Source organism: Peromyscus eremicus, chromosome 13, assembly GCF_949786415.1.
Source record: "Peromyscus eremicus chromosome 13, PerEre_H2_v1, whole genome shotgun sequence".
Taxonomy (NCBI): domain Eukaryota; kingdom Metazoa; phylum Chordata; class Mammalia; order Rodentia; family Cricetidae; genus Peromyscus; species Peromyscus eremicus.
In genome coordinates this window covers 61,856,064-61,880,399 of record NC_081429.1, presented here as the reverse complement: position 1 = coordinate 61,880,399, position 24,336 = coordinate 61,856,064, and the positions used below count along the sequence as shown (strand labels likewise).

The 24,336-nt window shown below is 39.7% G+C and overlaps 1 protein-coding gene across 1 annotated transcript in view; it reads left to right on the top strand.

Moving 5' to 3' along the window:
* The first annotated feature begins 16,572 nt into the window (after window positions 1-16,572).
* Wdr75 (WD repeat domain 75) overlaps window positions 16,573-24,336 on the top strand; it is a 30,325-nt gene continuing 22,561 nt past the window's right edge. Inside the window, exons 1-4 of the mRNA XM_059278247.1 lie at window positions 16,573-16,983; window positions 19,865-19,994; window positions 22,112-22,177; window positions 22,969-23,059. Coding sequence (XP_059134230.1) covers window positions 16,901-16,983; window positions 19,865-19,994; window positions 22,112-22,177; window positions 22,969-23,059 — 370 coding nt within the window. The 5' untranslated portion in view covers window positions 16,573-16,900. The remainder of the gene's footprint in view (window positions 16,984-19,864; window positions 19,995-22,111; window positions 22,178-22,968; window positions 23,060-24,336) is intronic.

Here is a 24,336-nt window from a genome sequence, read left to right as displayed (position 1 = left end):
AGACATTTATTAGTTGTTTCAGATCGATTGTTTAATATACATGATATTTCAACTTCCATGTCTACAAAATAATAATAGTTTTAAGTACTTCATAGACTAGCTACAGGATAGATCAGCAAAAGTTAGCTGTTAGGTTGTTAGTTAGTTAGTTAGTTACTTCCTGGATCATGGGAAATTCATCACAAGAATTAGTCATTACTGTCAATATCACTATTACTATTTGGAAAATACAATTGCTGAGAGAAAAATAAATGAAAACTACCTTTAAAAAATCTAATGATATCCATGTGTGTGATTCATTACCTTTTAATAAAATTGCTATGTCAGAGTTTGCTTAAGATTATTGCCTTCTTCAGAATGTCTTACACATAGGCCACTGGGGACCATCAAAGAAGCACATATTTTTAAATTTCTAATCATTAGTTTTAGCACATTTTGCCACAAATTATATTCTTATCGTCATACTCTTCAATATGAAATCAAGTTCTCCACTCTGCTGAGTTTTCCCAGAAGATGCAATCCTTGAGCTCTTACAAGAAAACTTCCACAGGGAAAATATCTCTAAGTAAATGTGTAAATATAATGGCCCATCTTGACCTCTAGGCACACAGCTGGTAAAGTAGTTGAAAAAAAAATGATTTACACTGTTTTTTGCTTACATATTAAAATCTAGTTGTGAAGGTGCTATTCAGATACAAGATGCCAAGGAGTAGCGGTTAATCTGCTAATGCAGCTTCTAAAGCATGGAGCATTCATCATGGTGATGCAAAAATGGTCCTTTCTTCCCTGTGTTGGGACAAACATCCCACAAATCATCATGAAAGCATTGAGAGGGACTGAACCCTGAATTATAGGCCTGAAGAACCTGGAAGAATCACTTCTTGTGAACTAAGAAAGAAAAAAAGTAGAGGATTGGCTTCCTGTCTCAACTTAAGCGCTGAGGGGACTGGAGAAATAGTTCAGCAGTTAAGAGCATGTACATAATTCTTGGATCTAGTTCCCAGCACCAATATGGTGGCTTGTAACCAGCCCAATTCCAGTTCCAGGGTATCAGATGCCCTCTTCTGAACTCTGAGGGATTTCAGGCACATACATCCTGCACATACATAAGTGCAGGTAAAACAATCATAACACATACAATAAAAATAATAATAATAAATTTTAAGGACAAACAAGAATAAACATGTATTAACTAGCCAAGTCTGTGTTGGTGAAGGTCATATTCAGCAGAAAAACATGTTTGGAGGTTCAGTAATGTCTACATTATAACAGTGTTTTCAGCCACTCCAACAATCTTAAGAGGTTAATGTTTCCCGACCATCTTTAGGCTATTGGTCTTAAGTGTAAATTGAAATTCATTTTCTTTAAAAGTGCTATTTGGCTGGAAAGGTAATGGCTGTGAATATGCATGACAAGAAGATACTGCTAAGTTTTTTAATCCTTTGCCCTGAGCCTGGAAAGTGTAAGAAGACAGGGAGGGAGGTGGGGGCAATGTTTATGTCACTCAAAACAGGGCTGCAGCTGTTTTACATCAGAGGAATAGTTTTAAAACTGTACAAACCTTAGTTCAAAATACCTAAAAACTGGCTCCCTGTGCACTGAGAAGGAACATCCACCTTCTTAAAAATGGTTTAAGTTATTTACTGACCAATGTTTTATTGTGGCCATGATCCAAAGTTTTAATCACTAAAGATAAGGCTCTTGATGCCTTTGAAAAAAAGTCCAAAATCCTCCAGCAACTGAGCATCTGGACATGATTAAAAATGTAAATAGGCTCAAGAGATGGATTCCATTTCCAGGTCCTCTGTTTATGAATCACCCACCCAGAGACATAATTTAGTGGAAAGAGAATTTCCTTCTAAAGCAAAAAATAAATTAAGTCCCAGGAATACTGCACAGTCCCCAGCCTTCGCCTGTACTGTTGTGTGGCACAACCAGGCTCAGCCTTCTTTGCCATAAGACATTTGTAATGTTGATGTGTAATCAGCAAATGTGGGTTTCTCTGGCTTTCATTTTCATGGGAAAGGAAAATATTAAGGCTGCCTTTCCAGTAATTGCAACTTAAGCTCCAGATCTTGTTTGGCAGATGAAAGATCATTTACCCAGGAAGCAATATGCTTGGTGGTAAAATTGAGCACGTTACTTAAGGGTGCTCAAAGCAAGAGTAAGCCGGCCAGCTGTTTACTTGACCTCTGTGACCCAGATGCAAGTGTTTGCTTTAAGGATCAAGATAGAATCCACTTGGATCTGGGTGGCACAGAGACTGCACAGGGTGGTACAGGAGTCACCCAACAAGTCACCTACCACCAGTCACCAACCCTTAATCTTTCTACCTGATGAGAACAAAGATAAGTGAATATTAACCTGGATAAAACTGAGTTTCCTGAAATCAGGGGCTCTGGCTGAAGCTGAAGAGAAAGGCAAGTTACTTCAAACACAAACAGTACCTCAAATACACTGCCAAATATATACCTGCCAAATACACACACACACACACACACACACACACACACACACACACACACATACACACACGTGCTACTGTCCTGGCCATGACTGTTTTTTCTTACCCTCTCAGATAGTGTGGTGTTGAGAAAAGCAAATACTTAGATAGTGTTAATATGTAAAAAGAATTGACATTCAAATCAGACTTGAAAGCTCTGTTAACTATTAATTCCTAAAACTACTATGAATAACATATTATATGAAACATAAAAAGAATAAACTGTAGTGACTACAGTGGCCTTTATTGATCATACCTGAATTGAAATAACATGACTTATACTCCTTCAACTTTTTATCACCACCCTTGCTATACATCATCTTTCTGGACAGTGAGTAGAAGCCATGAAGGATAGGCTCGCCATCACCATCCCCACCACTTCACTGACCTCCTATGGAACAACTGTACACGTGACACAGCCAGCTCCTCAGACTGTCCTGAGATATCCAGGTATATTTGTGAGTCAGCAGTGTGTTTTGATATAACAAATTAAATTATTTATTTAACTGGTCCTTTTAAATTTTGTTGCAGAAACCTAACCTAGAAATAACAAAACAAAGTAGAGTAACTGAGCAGAGCCACAACCAAATACCCTGCAAAGTTAGTTTTCACCACTGCAGTCATTTACCAGGAAACCAGCGTGCTCTCTTTCTTCTTTGAAATCTTATGTATAAACTTTTACTTCACGGTGTCTTTTCTTACCCAGAGATATACTTTCCTTGTTTTTTGGTCTTGATGTTGTGTTTGCTTCAAGACAAAATTATGGTAACAAAGTGACACCAGATGGATTCTGCTGCGGTGGAATTATAGAGGCACCTTACACTTTGACTTATTGGGCTACCTTTGCTACTAGGCCATGAGCCCTAGCCATTGAGAAATATATGTCTAATTGCCCAACTAAAATTGAAAGATTAAAGAAACAAAAGGTCATTGCTGATTGGGTAATACTAGCTCTGAGAAGTCATTAAAATGAGAAGTAAATTTCTACTCCTATTGGGAAGGAGAATAGCAAGCTAATAATTGTAAAATTTCAGATTTAACTACCCCTTAATTGCTTTAAACTTTTCCCTTACTGCTAAAATGCAAAATTATTTTCATGGAAAAGTAAAACATAAGTTTTAAAATACCTTTTTACAGGACTGAATTTGGACAAGGTGACTTAATTAACCAATTACTTTTTAAGAGGCTTTCATAAATTAATTGAAGCTTTAGTGGTTATGAAATCACTGAATCAGATTAGAAAACCTAAAGAATTTTAAAATCATTTTCTTTCTACTCCAAACCACAGTTTTATGGAAACTTGAAACTTTGAAATGGCAAGAGTGTATAGAGTAGATTTATTTTGTAATTATAATTCAAGCAGAAAATACAAAAGCTAAACCACATTCACTATCAGGCACAAAAATGAAACTGAGCAAACGCATGCTTCCTTTCCTGTCTTAGGAGTGAATATATACAATAACATAACGATGGGTTCCCAGTGCTTTTAAAGATGCTCAGACATATTCCAAATAATAACTTGTTTTTCTTTCATTTATTCAAGACCAAAAGATACGTGATTTGAGACTGAAATAAATACAAAACAAGCAATACAAAACCTAAGTTTAAATTTAGAGAGCAAATGGTACATTCCATTGATGAATCTAAAATCTAACCAAATTAATACAATTTATTTTTGAACATTTTGAACTTGGTTTTACTTTGCAAGGAACACTCTGTCTGGATAATCAAAATGCTCCTCAGTTGTGGTTAATATATGCGAGCACTACCATGTACTCATCAAACCGGACATTTAGAAAGGCCAAATGGTCAACTAATCACTAATAGAGCTTTATCACTGAGTACTTGCAACATCTTTTACTAAAGCTTAGCTTCTGGGTTAAGAAGATAAATATGAAGTGAATGACTAATTATAAATGAATGTTGTTTTCAATGTTTATATAACAAAGCAGCCATTTCTCAGCCTTTGGTATATGACAAAGTGTATAACAACACAAAACTTCTGTTAATACACACAGTAATGTCTAAATTAGAAAGTAACTCCTTATTGATAAAAAATTTAAATTTTCATTCTGGAAAACCCTACATTATCATCTTAAAATAATATAAATCAAAGTACTTCAAAGTCATAGTTCTTTGTTTTTAATTAAAGAAAGTTTTATCTTCCTATTTCCAATCTTTTTCAGCACAACTCTTGGCCTCGTCTGTCTTTCCACTCTTATCACCCAATCTCTGTGGAGCCCTCAAAGCTTTACGGAACCATATCAGAGCTCAATCTGTGTTCCACAAGCTCCTGCACATTCCATTTGTCTACCTGGAAAATATGCTGCCCTTTCAGCTCCCAAGGCAGCATCAACCTCTTCCAAAGCCCGACCACAGCATCACTTGCTCTGTTCACGCTTTTCAGTCCCTCAGAATTATGGGCTGCTTCTTCTTTGCTGTCCGAAATATGAACTGTAGTTCATTGCCTGTGTTTCATAATTGCTACATTTAATATTCTTTAAGAATGAAAAACTTTTCTCCAACCCAAGGGTCAGCTCTAAACACACATACATTGGAGCAACACTAAAAGTCACACACACACTCACACATATACATACATACATACATACACATACACACATACATGCATACACACACATATATAACAATAGTAATTGCAGAAGATATTTTGGATGTTCGATGGAATGAGTGGACATTTTGGAGTGGAGGGGATAGAGGGAGTGTGGAAATAACACAAATACAGTACTCATGTATGAAATTCTCAAAAATACAAAAATTTTAAAAAGAGTGAGAACCTTTAATTACCTTTCTTTTACCAATACTGAAGACTGACCCTAGGATTTCCAATTTGTAGGCAAATACCCTACCACTGAGTATTCTTATTTAAGACAGAGTTTCATTACATTGTTCAAATAGGTTTTGAACTCACATTGTTGGCAGCCTCCCAAAAAGCTTCTACCAGCGTAGTCCATAAGGTGCATAATTCAACAAATATCTCTGAAAAGAGAATGGAAAGGGGGAAACAGGAAGAAGAGAAGGAAACCGAGAGAAAAGAAGATAGGTAGGTAGTCAAGCTGGTGCTCAGATCTGCCATCCCAGCTCTTCAGAGGCTGAATCAAGCAGATCACAAGTTCTCGGCCCACCTGGGCACCAGCATCAGTTAAGATGAACCTAGTTACCTCAGTGAGACCTTGCCTCAGAGCAAAGGCAAAGAAGGAGCCGAGGATAGAGCTCAGTGGTGGAGCTCCTGCTAAGCATGCCTGTGACCCTCCTTCATTCTCCAGCACCCTAACATACTAGTTCCAATAAGTTTTCTTTTGGGGGAAAATTACTGGAAATATAAATCATCACAAGATTAGAAATGTACTTATATTGATCATCAGCAAAGTATAGACACTGGAAGACACTTAAAATACACATACCAATATAAGACCTTAATATTTGCAATGGGAGCAGTTAAGTCCTGTTCGTATTGATAAACACCTATTCAAACTAAGCATTGGGAAATAGGAATCAGAGCTCTTACTTAAAAGTGACAAAATCAGAAAGATCCAGTTTGTGTTTTAATAAAATTTGCATTACTGGGCTTCCTAAATAAAAAATAGATATGGCCAAAAGTTTATGGAGATGGAAAGAAAGCCATATTGGTATTAAGGATGTTTCAAACAGATTCCAACATTTATTTGGGGCAACTGTTTCCCAGGGATGAATTGCTTCATAATAATGAGGTCAAACACACTAGTGGTTCTCTAGAGGCCCTTTCTATTCAAAAGGTCTTTCAAAATAAGTGGGAGTGGAGGAAGAGGCTAGGGAATGATTCCTTCATGAGCCAAATGCATTCTCAGAGCACTAACATCTGTTTCAGTTTACATAGTTGAAGTATGACATTGCACATGGAAATTAAACCCAGGCACCATGCCGAAAACTCACCCTGTCTGCAGAAGAGATGCATCCACAGCTGGAATTGGTATGTCCACCTCCTACAGAGCATAATATCCTGTGAGCCACCAATGACCCCACTCTCAAAACCCAAATGTCACAAAACATCATCCTAACTCTCACAAAATTTTTATAGTAGAGAAAGAAAAAGAGAGGAATATGGTTACAATATGGAGGCATTCTAGAATTTAAGATACTTTTCTCTAGAAAGGGGATTTAAAAACAAAATATCTTTATTCATTACTTTAGACTAAGAAATTCCCAGTCTATTTCATTTCATCAAGTTTGTTTATTAATTGGGTAAATAATCATACTTTTCAGCTTGATAGTCAGATCATTTCTGGTAGATACAGATAGGCAAACTTTCTAACACAATGATGGGCCTCTACTGCCCCCATGTGGTAGTTTTATATTTCTACAGTTGTAGTTCAAGTTTTTTAAACAATAGCTTCATATTTGATTCACATTTTCATCACCTCAGACTTCAGATAGGAAAGGACTGTGGTGATATTGTGTTCCCCAAAATATTGTGCACCCTAATAAACTTATCTGGGGTCAGAAAACAGAACAGCCACAATATTAAACATAGAAGATAGGCAGTGGTAGCACACACCTTTAATCCTAGCATTCCAGAGGCAGAGATCTACCTGGATCTCTGTGTGTTCAAGATACAGCCAAGCATGGTGACTCACACCTTTAATCCCAGAAAGTGAGCCTTTAATCCCAGGGAGTGATGGCAGAAAGCAAAAAGGTATATAAGGTGTAAAGACCAGAAACTAGAAGCTTTTAGCTGGTTAAGCATTCAGGCATTTGAGCAGCAGTTCAGCTGAGATTCATTTGGATAAGGACTTAGAGGCTTCCAGTCTGAGCAAACAGGATCAACTGAGGAACTGAAAAGGTGAGGTGGCTGTGGCTTGGTCTGTTTCTCTGATCTTCCAGCATTCACCCCAATACCTGGCTCCAAGTTTGATTTTATTAATAAGACCATTTAAGATTCATGCTACAAAGGACTGCTAAAGACTTGAAGAATGTAGGATCTATTCACAGATAATTTGCATAGTAAAAAAATTAATAAATTAATAGTAAATAGGAATCAACAGCACATATTATCTTGTGTCAAAACATGAGCAAATAGAGCATTAATGTGTAGCAATTCAAGAGTTACTGTAAAACTGGATGGCAATGAGTTACCATTCATTGAAAGTATTTCAATGTTGTGAGCAGAAACTAGGAAGGTTCATGGAAACTTTCACAGAAGAGAACTGAGAAGCCATGCACCTACTGGAAAGAAGCAAACGGAAGAGAACACTACAAGCTGCTAAATAAAGGTAGACAATTTGAATCATCATAGAAACTCATTAATCAAGAAAAAGAAAAGGCAAATCAGAGTAGTTCATGGCAGGCTCTTATCGCCAAGGCACTGGCCTTAATTAAGTCCATTACCCTAATCACAGTCATGCAACATGCATTTGTTCCACGGTAGACCTGCTCCCTCTTTCACATGGGTACAAATCTGCATGAAAATAATTTATCTCCAAAACTAGAAATAACCTAGTAGGCCATGTCCTCTAACCTTTTACTCTGGCTATATAACTTAAAACTACAGAGTCCTGAAATCAAAACCAGCCAATGACCGTGTCTCCAGGAGAAAAATTAGACATTTAGAAGAACAAAATGGAGTTTGCCCGGATGAGAAACCGTCTCTTGGTGTTTCGCTGAGGCATTCTGTTCTGCTGAAGGGCACTTTGAGGGTGAGAATGTCACAGAAAGCAATGAAACTCAGACTCACACAGTCTCAACACAAGCTCTACTGTAATCATCAGGGAAATGCAGGGTTATGCAAAGGGCTGAAGACTCGGGCCTGCTGCCAGGAGAGTGTCTCAGAGGCAAACATGAACCTCCAGAACTTGATCTCTGTTCCCAAAAACTGATTGATAATTTTAATCACTTAATGTGGGCTAGATTTTATTGGATGCCTTTTTTTTTTTTTTTTTTTTTTTTTTTTAGTGGAGCATGGAACACCACAAAGAATAAAGAATCCGTAGAGTGAGGCTCAATAACAGCTCCTCGGTCCTCACACATGCGGAGTGACAGGAAATTTACATACAGAGAAAATGACAATTCTAAAAAGAGCAGTAAAGGCTCACACTGTCACTGAACTTGTTTTCCTCATTGAAATGCTGTAGGCCCAGACTTTACTAATCGTGACGAAAGCAGGGCTTCCCATCCATCGCTCTTCAGAAGAGCACACAGCCCTCCGACTAACTGCTTCCTGCCACCTTAAAGATCCCTAAGAGCGATTCATTGGCCTCAGCGTCTGCACCAGCCATGGGAACACTGCTGCAGACCCTGTCGGAGAGAGGTCATATGGGAGCTGTGCTCTGCCACTGGGCAAGTGCCCCAGCCGGGTGGCGGGAAGCCTTTCACGCAGCCGGGGTGTCCCAAGTCTGGGAGGCCAACCAGCTCTTGGAGGAGTCAGGGTCAGCGCGCTCATCGAGAGCTTGCTTCAATTTTGGACCCCAGATGAGTTAGCGGGCAAGTCAATTGCAAGAGTACCAGTTAGTGACCAGGGTCACCGGTGAACGTCAGACCCAAGTGTCTTTGAGGCGTTAAAGATGGAGAATGGGGTGACCCGATATCTCCCAAAGCCCACCCCCAGTGACATACTTCCTCCAACAAGGCCACATCTCCTAATCCTTTCAAATAGTGCCACTCCCTATGTGCCTATTGAGGGCCATTTTCACTCAGACCACACCAGTGATGGATGTTGAGATTGTTGGCATTCTTTTTTTTCAGTCTAGTTTCCAATAGAGCAGCCATAAAAAGTTAACATAGAAAGATCACATACTAAGAGCATAAGAGGAAAATGCTCAATTATTTCTTTGCTCACAGACTTTACAATGTGCTCATTAATGTATTTGCTACTATTATTTCTTTGCTCACAGACTTTACAATGTGCTCATTAATGTATTTGCTACAGACACTGATAAATTTGACTTGAGGCTGCTCTAAGTAAACTAAGTAAAGTGTGATCCTCCTGCCTCTGCCTCTTCAACATATCCTACTGGCCTGCTATTTGCAGTTGATGTAAAGGAATAATCAGCTTTCCCCAGTGAAGTGTCACTAGGTATATTGACCACACTTCAGGACAAGCCCCATGCCCAGGAGTAGTTGACCAACACAAGGCACCCCCCTGTAGCAGGAATCTTAAAAGTTCTTATTAATAAAATCAAACCTGAGGCCAGTTACTGGGGTGAATGCTGGAAGATCAGAGAAGCAGAACAAGCCACAGCTACCTCACCTCACCAGTTCCTCAGCTGATCCTGTTTTCTCAGACTGGAAGCCTCTGAGTCCTTATCCAAATGAGTCTCAGCTGAACTGCTTCTCGAAAGCCTGAAAGCTTAACCAGCCAAAAGCTTCTAGTTTCTGGTCTTCAAGCCTTATATACCTTTCTGCTTTCTGCCATCACTCCCTGGGATTAAAGGCGTGAGTTACCATGTTTGGCTGTATCCTTGAACACACAGAGATCCAGATAGATCTCTGCCTCTGGAATACTAGGATTAAAGGCTTGTACTACCACTGCCTATCTTCTATGTTTAATATGGTAGCTGTTCTGTTCTCTGACCCCAGATAAGTTTATTAGGGTGCACAATATTTCAGGGAACACAATACCCCCACAAACCCCAATGGTATTTTTTGTGGACTTTTTGTTTTGCCAATTTTGTATTAGCATTTTTTGTGTTGTTGGTTTTTTACTTGTGTGTTTGACTTTTTGTTTTTGTGCTTTTGTGGGGGGGTTGTTTTGGTTGAGAAAGAAAAAGAACATAGATTTAGGTAGGGAAAAGCATGATGGAAATATATTGTAAGGAATGTTTTAATTAAAAATGCATATAAAATGTGTCCTTTATAAGCCAGTTAATCAGTTAAACTGACCTTTGATTAAAAATAAAGAAAACAGTAAAAAGTGGCCCATCATATATCAGTATACTTCACCCACCCCCTAACTCTCCTCTCCAAGAATGTCAAGGGAACATCTCGATTTCCCAGAAATATTTCAATTCTCATGAGACAATTCAGTTTTGTGGAAAAACGTTATCCCAGCTCCAAACTGAGTTGAGATGTAGACATCTAACTCAGACATTCCAAAGAAGGAGACTATTAAACACAGTCATGGTGATGCATGCCCGCAATTCTCAGGAGATGGAGGTGGGAAGACCAGAAGCTCACAGTCATTTTCTGTTACATAGTGAGCTCAAGGCTATCCTGGGTTATATGAAACCTTGTCTCAGAAAAGTGAAAACAAAAAATAGGTGAAGGTAGGGAAACAAAGGCTTCCAGTCTGAAAGGAGATTCAAGTACGTCTCTGAGAGAAAAAGTCACCAGATACAAGAAAAGTTTGTAATTTTTTTCTTCTTTAATTAAAACATTATGACATCATTTCTCCCTCCAACCCTCCAGTGCCCCCTCTCTGTTCCCTTTCAGATTCATGGCCTCTTATTATTTAATGATTATTGTTACATGCATATATGCAAGTTAATAAATGTATAAATTCAACCTTCTGAGTCCAATTAGTGATGTTCACATGTAGTTTTTATGGGTGATCACTTGGGACTGGATAACCATTTAGGGGGCTCATCTCTTGGGAAAACTAATTCTCCCTCACTTAGAAGTTTTTAATTGCCTGTAGCTCTTCTGTGGGAAAGTGCTCTGTGTAATTTCCTCCATTAACATTGAATGTCAACTGGTGTTTTCATTGTTCGGTCTTGTTTAGACAGTTGTATTTTTGAGATTTTTATGGGTATAGCTTCCCTGTCATATCTAGAAGACACAATCTTGCAGCTGACTTTCTGATCCTCTGGCTCTTAAATCTTTCTGTCCCCTCTCACATCATGTTCTCTGAGCCTTGAGTATAAAAGTTGTATTTAATAGCTATATCAGCTGGGACCAGGAACTCTGCAGACAGTTGTTCTCTGAATTTTGACCAGAGGTGACTTTCGGTAATAGTCTCTGTCTGTTTCAAAAGGAGGCATCTTTGATGAGGGAGAAGAGCTACACATATCTATGGATGTAATAACTTGTACTTAGAATGCAGCCAGGAATTAAACTGGCTTAGGAAAGTGACTATAATAGATATTCCTCCAAGATCTAAAGCCTCACCAGCCATGGGTGATTGACTTGGTTTACAGTGCCAGCATGATTTTCCTCCTGTTGAGTGGGCCTTAAGTCCTGTGAGACAGCTGATGGTTACCACCAAGATATAAGGCCACTATTACACTTTTATCTTTCCATGATGGTCATTGTTGAGGTTTGTAGGCTTTACAACTAGGTAGGACTACTGAATACTTTCCTCCTTGACAGCTTGCAAAGCACTGTCTGGGGTGATAAAAGCTAGTCCTTAGGGAGGAGGCTTTTGTGTCAGATCCAGCTTTATTCCTCTGAATCCTCCATCGCGAGTGTGTGGTGGGTGTATATAGCAACAGGGATTTACCTCCAACTTTTAAGAGGCAACCAAGGGCAATGGCAATAGCCTATATTGTTTGGGGGAGTCTCCTGGACTCCCTGATCAATAATAACTTGAAAGGAGATTTCTTGTGCATGGCACTGAAGTTTTTGTTAGATAGTCTATGACTCTTGGGGGTATCGTTATTATCCGAAGTGGCATAGTCTCACTTAAACTATATACATAAATCATACACATACATTTGTATATATTATATGTAATTTAAATCATACACATACATTTGTATATATTATACGCAATTTTAGGTAAAAATAATATATTCCTTATGGCTTTTTCAAGCATCCTCAGTGTAACAAGAAGTTAGGCACAGGAGTTTAGGCACAGGAGTCATAGCAGTGGTTCCCAGCACTGTTTTCAGGCTGTTCCTAATCACATGTCCTTCAAAAACCCTCCGCATTGAAATTGCATTGTTATTGCAGATTCACTTGTTGGCCAGAGCGCCACTGACAGCTCAGAAGACTGGTTTTCTATCATGTGAATGGTCAGGAGATCATAGAATTTTCAAGTTTTATCTCTGTGCATCATTACAGTCCTTACCACGGCACACTAGAGAAGGAGGGTAACTTCATAAATAACCATGTTACATGAACTAGTAGGTAATATTAATGGATATCATATGTTACACATACTTCAGGGATCCATTAACACATGCATTGAAACTATAATGCATATCACCCACTCTCAGCATGATAAGGAATAAGGAAAGCAAAGGGGAGCGTGTGATGAATGCTACCTGTGAAAAGACATTTGTTTCTTTTTTCCCCTAAATCAGTTATATTTAGTTCAAAGCCCTAAAATGTTTAACTATTGTGATATCAATGTTATATGAGTTAGGTACACTCTTGCAAAACATCAATTTTATTATAATTTATATATACTTTATTCATCACTATGCAAGCTGATTATTAACATTGAGAATAATTTTTTTAAAAAAAGATTAAAATTGGGGCATTCTTTTCTTCCACCTGAAAGAAAACTGAAACTTAAAAACATGGTGACCACAAGGTCTAGAATAACGGAAAAACACATGATATTTAAGCATGTTGTATGTAACTGTGACAATCAGAGTCATCCTTTTCTGAAAATGTATATTACACAAAAGAAGGGCAGGGTAGGTGTCTTAATCTGTGGGTGGTACTATGAGGCACCCCAGTTCCTTGGACATTCTGTGGGTTGGCCTTTATTGGGTCGGTTTTCTTTTGCAATAACTGTTCCCATCACCAAGTCAGGAAGCCTTATTCCTTCTTAAGCAATATTTTTTTTAATTTTTAAAAATTTACTTATTTATTTTACATCCTGACTGCAGTTTTCCCTCCCTCCTCTCCTCCCATTCCCTCTCCCCACCTCCCCTCTGCATCCCCCATCCACTTCTCCATTTTTTTTCAGAGAGGGCCTCCCATGAATATCAACCAAACATGGCATATCAAGTTGTGGTAAGACTAAGCACCTTGTATTATGGCTGAGAAAGGCAACCTAGTATGAGAAATAGGTTCCCAAAAGCCAGCTGAAGCATTAAGAACAGCCCCTGCTCCTACTTTTAGGAGTTCCACAAGACCAAGCTACACAACTATTACATGTATGCAGAGGGCCTAGGTCAGTCTCATGCAGGTTCCCTGGTTGTTGGTTCAGACTCTGTGAGCTCCTATGAGCTCAGGTTAGTCGATTCTGTGGGTTTTCTGAAGATGTCCTTGACTCCTTTGATTCACACACTCCTTCCTTCTTCTCTTCAGCAAGATTCCCTGAGCTGAGCCTAATGTTTGGCTGTGGGTCTCTGCGTCTGTTTCCATCAGTTGCTGGATGAAGCCTCCCTGATGACAACTGGGGTAGGCACCAATCTGTGGCTAGAGCAGAATATTGTTTGCCATCTGTGGTAGTTTTAATGTCATTGGCCTCCATAATCTCACAGGGAGTGGCACTATTAGGAGGTGTAGCTTTGTTGGAATGGGTATGGCCTTGTTGAAGGAAGTGTGTCACTCTTGGGGTGAGCCTTGAGATTTCCTGTGCTTAGGAAACTGCCCAGTGTATCATTCAACTTCCTATTGCCTGCAAGATGTAGGACTCTCAGCTACTACTCCAGCACCAGGTCTGCCTGCATGCTGCCATGCTTCACCATGATGATAATGGACTGAACTTCTGAAACTGTAAGAGAGCCAATTAAATGTTTTCATTTACAAGAGTTACTGTGGTCTTGGTGTCTCTTCACAGCAATAGAAACCCTAACAAAGACAGCATCATTACATTGACTTTTTATTTTTCTCCAATTGTGTTTGGTTCTATCCTATGTCTCTGGGCCATCAGCCTCTGGGTCCTGGCCCTCCAGGCAGTGTCAGGGGTGGGCTCATTCTCATGGCATGGGTCTCAGGCTGGACCAGTCATTGGTTGGCCACTCCCACAATCTCTGTGCCATCTTTACCCCAACACATCCCTAGGCAGGACAGACTGTAAGTCAAAGGTTCTGTGTCTGGGTTGGTGTCCCAATTCCTTCACTTGAAGTCTTGCCAGATCACAGGAGATGGCCAGTTTGGACTATGTATCCACTTTAAATTCCTGGAAGTTTCCCTTGCACCAGGTTTCTACTTGATCCCCAAATGCCCTCTTTCTGGTCATCTCTTTTCAGTACTCTCCCCCACCACCCACCCCCAACCTGATCCCTCATGTTCCCATCCCCACTCTCCCCTAGCCCAAACATGAGATCTCTTCTTTTTCCCTTTCCCAGGGAGATCTGAGCATCCTCCCCCGTTTGAACCCTCATTGTTATTTAGCCTCTTTTGGTCTGTGAATTGGAGCATGGCTATCCTTTACTTTACAGCTAATTTCCACTTATAAGTAAGTACATAGCATATTTGTCTTTCTGGGTCTGGATTACCTCACTCAGGATGATTTTTTCTAGTTCCATCCATTTGCCTTCAAATTTCACAATGTCATTTTTTAAACAGCTGAGTAATACTCCATTGTGTAAATGTACCACATTTTCTTTATCCATTCTTCAGTTGAGGGCATCTAGGTTGTTTCCAGGTTCTGCCTATTACAAATAAAGCTGCTATGTACACAGCTGAACAAGTGTCCTTGTTGTGTGACTGAGCATCCTTTGGGTATATGCCCAAGAGTGGTATAGCTGGGTCTTGAGGTAGATCAATTCCCAATTTTCTGAGAAACCAACATATTGATTTCCAAAGTGGCTGTACAAGTTTCACTCCCATCATCAGTGGAGGAGTGTTCTCCTTACTCCACATCTTTTCCAGCATAAGCTTGTGGTTTTGATCTTGGCCATTCTGACAGGTGTAAGATGGAATCTGAAGTCGTTTTAATTTGCATTTTCCTGATAACTGAGGATGATGAACATTTCTTTAAATGTTTCTTGGCCATTTGAGATTCTTCTGCTGAGAATTCTCTGTTTAGATCTGTACCCCATTTTTTAATTGGATTATTTGGTTTTTTGATGTCCAGTTCTTCTTAAGCAACTTAAACAAAGCTCACCATACAGTAAAATAACTGAAGTCAAAACTGATTTGGTCATTTTTTTTTATCGTCTCAGAATATAATAAGCATATATCAGATTTCAAAGTTTCCAAGGAATCTTAAAGGATTTATCACACAGACATCAAGAGGCTGGGGGTGGGGGGAGGAACGGCAGCACTAAGTTCACTGTGTTCTTCCACTAAGAAAAGGTAAATCACAAATTATGAAAAAGGAAACTCTTTAAATCTGAGATAAAACGCAATAATAAGTCTCTCTCCGTAGCTCTGTCTCCCAAATAATGAAAATTTTAGTGTTTCTCATGCGCTTTATCCAACAAAAAGTAAATTTCTCTGTTTTTTTGCAATTGCCATGCCTAAAGCTGTTTTGACATTTGAGAATATATTTTCTAGCTATGAATAAACATGAACTTGTGGTGAATTTCAAATGTACCAAGCCTCTGCTCCTGTTAAGATTAAGATATCCATGGCTCTTCCTTAGAGGTAGTTCAGAGCCAGCACAAATGGGAACTATTATTGACAAATGAAGGCTCAACATACAGACATCCCCTAATATGAAGGAACCACGAACATAATGCATATGAAAAATGTTAGAGAAGGATCAGCATCCTTGGAATTCAGGGCTAAAGCCAAAGGAGCTGAACGACCTTAGCGAATCTGACGACCATTGCCGCAGTCCTGACACTAGGGTGCACGGTTTTTTTTGTTTGTTTGGTTTAGTTTGGTGGGGGGAAGTTGTTTGGTTTGGTTTGGTTTGAGACAAGGTTTCTCTGTGTAACCCTGGCTGTCCTGGAACTCGCTTTGTAGACCAGGCTGGCCACTAAGATCCACCTGGCTCTGCCTCCCGAGTGCTGGGATTAAAGGCGTGCGCCACCACTTTTAATCCTGGACTACGTCGCCAAAGAAAAGAACGTGGCTCTGGGAGTTGCAGAGATGCTGCAGGAACTTAGCGATGCTCACAAAAACGCCACAGGATAACAGCTAAAAGGCCCACTTTAGTTACTACTGCATCTAAAGAAGGCGCTCTTTCTACAAAAAGAAAAAAAAGACAACCGAGGTAAAATTGGCGCGGGGTGATTGCGTCATCGCTCTGTCGCTCAATCACAGAGACAGAAAGGGCGAGGCCTTCGGTAGGCGGAGTGGCGCTCACTTCCGCTTCTGGCCGAGGCTATAGAGTCGGGTTGAAGAGACCGACGAGAAAGCGCTTTGTATTAAATAGTGGTATCGGGTATGATTTAACTTTTATGGGTGTCAGTTTGGCTTCACTCTTTCTACAAGCATCTTCATTTGACAGTGCCCAAACTAAAGATGGCGGCGCAGGCGCTGAGCTGACCATAGAGTCTTGAAGCTAGAGCGGCCCGGGGCGGACCGCGGCGGGCCAACACGCCCAGGCTCGCCGGCTAGGGAAGGAAGTTCGCGGAGGGGCCGGCGCTCGGCTGTTCCTGCGACTGCGCGAAGATGGTCGAGGAGAGCGTCCGCGTGGTCCGCTGCGGCGGCAGCCGGCTGAACTTCAGGAGGGCCGTGTTCTCGGCCGATTCCAAGTACGCGGGACTGCCGGGGTACCGGGCTCCGCGGGCGGGGAGGGGACTGTCCGGACTCCGCGTGCCCAGACCCGGGGCTCCCGGGCAGCCTGGGCCCCCCGGCCGGACCTACCTGCCCGGGCGGTGCGGGGACAGGTCGCGTGTCTGCACTAGACCAGGCCCGCGCGGCTGGAAATGGTCCGGGCTGTGTACCGTTCGGTCCAGACTCTTGGTACGAAACGTTTTAGATCTCTGCACCTTTAATGATTTAGCCTTCTCCTCTCTTCCCGGAGAAAAACATCATTATTACCAGCCTTTTTTTTTTTTTTTTTCTTTTCTGGAACTCTACATAAAAACCGATGTTAGAGCTTTGGGAGATAATAAGTCTCACACTGTTTGGGAAGAATGAAATGTCTGTACGTACGCAACTTTCACAACGGTGCCTGGCCTCAGTAGCTCACTGCATGTCATTGTATCATCTAGAAGAGATGCCTGCTAGTAACTGCTAAGTATTTACTCAGTATTTTTTTTAATACTTAGTATCTATTTATTCAAAGCACTCTGACTAGAGATTCGTAGTAAAAACCCATTCTATTTTAGAACGGTATTTGTGGACGGTGTACTCTCCCGCAATACCATGGCTATGGGTGTATGGTAGCTGGTTGTTCAGTGCATGCATGATGAAGGGAACTTAACACACACAAGTCAAGGGTTTTTGTAAGATAATCTTTATATAAAGGATTTTGCTGACTTTGTTTTAGGAAATAAAGAGGGAAAAAATGGGCTTAGAGGAGTTGTCACAGTCCTGCCCCTTCAGACTCATTCTTGGTCCAGTTTTTACCTTATCTGTTAAAATGAGGTGAATGAGTCTGGTGAGCTGACGAAAACAAGACAAGAAACTCACTACGGTGAAGAAAAGTTAGTAGCAGATGTTTCAAACCCAAGGCGCTTTTAAGGCTGTATTTCTCAGTAGTGAGAAAGATGGAGAAGATTACAGAGGGCCACTGTCTAGGTGTCATATATACTTTTCTGTTGCTCTTACAGAACACCATGACCAAAGCAACTTATAAAACAAAATGTTTAATTTGAGGCTTATAGTTGCAGAGGGTCAGAAGTCCATGACCGTCATGGTGGAGAGCATGATGGAGGCAGGCAAGCATGGTGTTCGAGCAGTACCTGAGACATCCCCAGGCAGAGAGAGCTAACTGAGAATGGCTTGGGCTTTTGAAACCTTCAAGCCTGCTCCCAGTGACACACCTCCTCCAACAAGGCCATGCCTCCGGATCCTTCAGGAACAGTTCTTCCAACTGGGGACCAAGTATTTAAACATCTAAACCTATGGGAACCATTCCATTCTCATTGAAACCACCATGCTAGGCTAGACTGAGAAGGTTGTTTCTTGAGGATATGAGTGGAAGGCTTCCCTTTCAGTAGGATCCAAAAAGGTAGCTTTGTTTATGCAGATTGGACCTAGGACCTTGCACATACTAGGTAAGCACTATCACTGAGCTCTGCCTCCCAGCACTCCCCACCAAGTGCATGTGCACCTTTTTGGTTTTTGGTAGGGTTTTTGGGGTTTTTTTTTTTTTTTGCTTGTTTGTTTGTTTGTTTGTTTGTTTTTGAGATGGTCTCACTAAGTTGCCCTGTTTGGTTTTGAATTTGCTGTGTAGTAGATAGCCTTTATAATTGTGATGCTCCTGCCTCAGCTTCCCAAGTGGGTGGACTTACAGCCCTGTGCCATCAGGCCCAGCTTAGAAATGTGTTTGTATTGAAGAGATACATGGTTATCAGTGGTATGTGATGAGAGCTGGAGGAGAATGAGGTTGGAAGGGAGATTATCCAGTTCTTTTTTGCTGTTTAGGGAAAAAAAACTTGGTTTCATTGTATCTTTATTTGAGGAGGGATAAGGTGAAGTTTTGCAGAATTAACTTAATGTGACTATGAAGCCTGACTGTATCAACCACTCATGGAAGCTAAGAACACCTTAGGAGTAGTCCAGGCTAGAGACATTAGCCTCTGAACTAAGATAGTCAAGGTCTGGGTCTAGGCATGAAGAAGACCAGGACTGTAGGTGCTTTGTTCTGATCCCTTTCTTGAGCTGATCACACACAGAGCCACCTGTTGGCCAGTAGTTCGTAGACGTACTATCAATTATGAACCACAGTCTTGCTTTAAAGATGAGAACAGGTAAGCAACTCTGTGTCATAGATTTGATAAAGCAGGATAATAGCGACCCCTCAGCATCACATTTCCTCTTAGGATATTCATGTGCAGGTGCTTTGGGAGCACAGGGAACAGTCTGACTGGTTCTCACTGGCTTGAACCTTCCACTGTGTGAGAAAAGTGTGAGATACAATTGGCATAGGGCAAGTTTCTTTTCTTGACTTTCCTTATGATAAGTTCTATTATGAATATGAAGATTATGAAGGAACATCTGCTTTGTGGGAAGTCATAACTCCAAAAGGTATAAACAAAATTAGCATTCAGCAGTTGGAAAAGAAACTGATATGAATACAAGAGTAACCCGGACCTCACCATTGAGAACAGAGCATTTAACTCAGCATTTGTGAGCTGATGTCTTCAGTCGGCTGTGACATTTTAGAACACGGTGCACATGCTGCCAGTGAACCACTGAAGAATAATTGGATATCAGTGTCTGCAGCCATTCAGCAAGGGAGCAATTCAGTTGTTTTTGGGACAATTCCATATTGCTTCATAGTCTTTTCTGTGTTAATAGATGAATCCTTTGATATTCTCATAAGTTTAACAACACATGCATTTGAATATACAGTTCTTAAACTATTTTAAAAGATATTTGCATGTTGTTATCTTTATAATAGTCCACAAAAAGATTATGCCATCTTTGTAATATGTGAGACTTAGCTTTCTCTCTCTTTTCCAGGTTTATCTTCTGTGTCTCAGGAGACTTTGTTAAGGTGTATAGCACTGCCACAGAAGAGTGTGTGCACGTTCTGCATGGGCACAGAAACCTGGTGTCTGGAATTCTCCTCAACCCCAACAACCATCTGCAGGTGCCAGTCTGTAATGGAACATGCTAGCATTGGTCTTTCTGTGGACAGAAACATTTAAGTTAAATTTGCAGGGGCTACTTTACAGATTGTAACCAGGAAAATAATCTGTTGATTCTCCTAGTCAGGGTATTTTTCAGTTATTCTTACTGGAAAGGGGCCACTGCCCAAAACTACATATTATATTCTGTGAACCATTTCAACCACATGATGCCAATGATGTTACTTGAGAAAAATGTTCTACATGTGGTTCTGAAACAGAGATGCAGTTAAATCAGTTTCTTGATTAGATGCCTTCTCAGGTCCCCATATAGCATTGGCATTGTGAATATCCAAACACGTGTCCATAGGTTTCAACTTTAAAAAATTAAATTTATTTTAATATTTTGCTCTGGCTATAATTTTTAACAAGTTCCTATTTTCTGCATTAGTCACAGCAACATGGAGGCTATTGCTTGGTTTAGACAGGATTTGTGTTGCTGCCCGTGACCTTGTCACAAAAGTAGGGCATCAAGTAACACTCTTAAGAGAGCTACCCTTAAACATCAGAGTCAGATAAGTCTTCCATATGGTCCAGGTATATTTTTAATCCTGTCCTCTAAGAACTTGACAAACTGTATCATCGTATGCATCCTTTGCAGGTTTTTAATGAAGAAAAGTGTTCAGCAGTTAAAATAAAAAACGTATTAAGTGTGTGCTACTAACCTTTGTCAAAAAACTATATACACATTTTTATAAGAGTTTTGTCTTAATGATAAAATCAGAAATATTTTTCTTTTTAAAAATATTTTATTAATTCTTTGAGAATTTTATACATTATATTTTTATCATCTTCACCTCTCCTGTCTCCTCTCAGATCCACCCAACTTTATTTGTCTTTTTTTTTTTTTTTTTTTTTTTAAGAACACAGTTAGTCCTGCCTGCACAATCCATCCATGCATGTCCCACCTGCTGAAGGCCAGACAGACAAGGGCAGCTTTATCATCAGCTTGGGATGAGGTTATGGGACAAAAATTGTGTGAACTTGAGAGTTCTCTATGGTTTTGACAGTGCTTATATTTTTAACTGTTTTACTAATCCATATGTATGATTCTTAGATAAAATAACTGGCATTTATTTTTTACCTAATATAATTATTTTACCTGAATAGATGATACTATCTTACTCAAATACTTTTTATTTTTAATCTCTAAATTCATGACCCAGTTCACAAAAGTTGTCAAATTGGCACTTACTTTCAAATTGAAATTATTTATAAACCTTATATACAAGCTATTTTCACCTAACAGCACAAAATCTGTGTACCCATATAAAGCTAAGCTTACTTAGCAGTCATAATCTCACGTGTTATTAAGATGGTCTTTACTCACCAAGAAGGGTCCACAGACTGGTCTAACACTGTTGTGCCGTCTGCGGCGATGTGCAGCAAAGACAGAGTCCTGGAACTTGCTGGCACCGAGGCATTGCCGTAGAATAAGAGTGCGTAAGAATTCCTACTGTGTTTCTGAAAGTATTGGTTCTTAATGGATTGGGTTAAAAAAAAAAAAAAAAAAAAAAAAAAGATGTGTTATCTGGTCATTTGAGGAACATTTTTAAATACTTAGGTAAGATGAATGCCATGACACAAATAAAAAAGAAAAAAGAATTGGGCTTTGGAGAAAGCAGAATGAATTCTTGAGCACTCCTCACTCATACTGTTCCATATCCCATGTCAGAGCAGAAGCTTGATTCCTGCTCCCTTCATCTCCACTTGAGACTTGAAATTGTTGTGCTGTAGTTAGATTATTTTGCAGAGAGCACTGGTTGTTCTCCTTCATCTCAGATACTCAGGGTGGAAATGTCTCAGATTCTGGAGCTTTGGAATCTGGGCCATTTGTTTCACTTTGCTGGTTGAACAGCCCCAAATTCCAAAGCTGAACCTTTTCGAGTGTTGTGTTGGGGCTCAGGAAGCTTTGCACTTAAAGTTTTAATAGGGATATTCAAATTTTATAAATTCTACTGCCCCTTAAAGGCTAATGAGCTAATGGACAACAAACAAAAAGCAGTCCTGTAGGCCTTAGTTACTCATTTGATATCTTTGGAACAGTGTTTAATCTGTTTTGTGCTGTTTACCCTTCTAGCTCTACTCCTGCTCCTTTGATGGCACAGTTAAGCTGTGGGACTATCTGGATGGCATTTTGATAAAGGTATCTATATTACTCTTTAGTTTTCTTCTCATATGAGGCTTAATCTTAAAGGGACTTCCTGAACAAGTTAAGAAATCTACATTATTAAAAAAGATGCATAATTTTGACTATGTAAAAATTGAAGATTATATCATAAAAAAACTAATAAAAGCACCAAGAGAAAATACTTTAACCACCAATAAGAAACAACTAGTTAGACCAACAGGATGGGAAATAAATGAGCATGGACCCCGAGGATGTAGCTCAATGGTGGGGTGTCTGCCTGAGGTCCTGGATTCTGTCCAGCATCTCAGGGAAGGGGAGGGGAGGCAGGCATAAGCTAGGAATTACGCATCATAGAAAAAGTAGCACCAGTTACCATGATGAGATTGTCCATCCTATTAATTTTAGAAGTGTAAATTTAAACAAATAGGCATTTATATGTTTATATGTGCAGTCAATGAGAGGAAAACCAAAGATACAGTACTTTTCTCTGTAAGAAAATATTTTCTCATTGAAAATATCTTGTATATGTTTGTAGTCCTTAAATTATTTATGGTGGAAAAAAAACTGTATAACCCTAATGTTACTTACAATTATGATAGGTTTAGTTAGTGAGATACTGCAATCTTTGAAAAGTCAGGAAGATATATAAAAGATTATTCAACAAATAGTGTACATGGCCTCTATAGACAGGTGCTCTCATGCGGTAGGGAAACAGCAGTGAGAAGACCTTGAACTCCGCACCGTGAGCTCAGTGTTCTGCTGCAGGAACTGGACAGTGCATAGTGTGATTCCTTATCTCTTTTCAGACGTACATTGTTGGACCTAAACTCCATGCCCTCTTTATTCCTCCCTGTGCTGAAGAGTCCGTCTTCCTTACAATAAGTAAAGAGGAACCAGGTACAGCATAGTGCACTTAATTGTTTTTGTGGACATCGACTGGATCTTTAAATTCCTCAAAATTAGGTTTCTCAACACTAGTTTTAATCTCAGGCTAGCAGCTTTGAGTTGGCATTTAAATTTCTGTCATCATCTTTATATCGGGGGAAGGGGGTCCTGTTCTGAGGTCTTCAGTGGATGATGATTACCATATATATATTAATTAATAGTGGACTCAGAGCTGAGTGTTAGAGCCAAGCTAGAATTTGTCTTTCTGCTGAGTTTTAATGTCATTCTTAGTATCACCGTCCTTTTATTTGTTGATCTTAAGTCATACCAAATAATATAAATTGGTATTAAGAACCAGTAGTGTGTGGCTGAATTGTTAATTCTGTTTCCTTTTATTGAAACTATCATATATCAGCATTTCAGAAATATGTACAGTATTGTCAGTAATTACAGATAATTACTCTCAATCATAGAATTTAATATTAGAGTATCAATGTGGAGTTATCCAAAAAAAAAAATTTGAATGCTGGAATTCATGAGTGCCACTCACTCCATAAGATACAGGTGTATCAGAATTAAAAGTTCAAAGCAGCTTTTAATATAGTTACTAGACAGTCAGCTGGACTGCCTAAGATTTAATTCTTTATGTAAAATACAAGCACATATATCTCCTTAGTATAAAAATTGTTTTCATTTTTCACTAAATGGTATAATTATATATATACCAGAGAGTTGCTTTAAAATCGCTTATGGTTCAGTATCAGTAACTCTTTGGTTTGTGTGCCTGTTTTATGCTGATCTGTGGACGTTATAACGGCTGACTTATATACATACTCAGCACATGAGGCTGGAGGTCAGCTCTCTCTGCACCTGCAGCTCACTGACGCAGCTAGACTAGGTGCCGATAAGTCCCAGGGATCCTCCTGGGCAACCGCCACTGTGCTAGCTTTTATAATTGGTGCGAAGACCTAACTTGGGTCTTCATGCGTTCATGGCAAGCACCACTGAGCCATCTCTCTAGCCACACATTTCAGGAAGTTCTCAGGTGGCTTCTTACTTTTGGTTGCTTAATTTACCAGTAGTGTATTCAATTTTCAGTTCCGTTTTATTTATTTAGTTAGTTGTTGTTGGGTTTTTTGTTTTGTTTTGTTTGTTTGTTTGTTTGTTTTTTGAGACAAGGTCTTTATAGTCCTGGCTGTCCTAGAACTCACTGTGTAGACCAGACTGACCTCAAACTCACATGGATCCTCCGGCCTCTGCCTCCGACTTAGAGGGCTGGGATTAAAGGC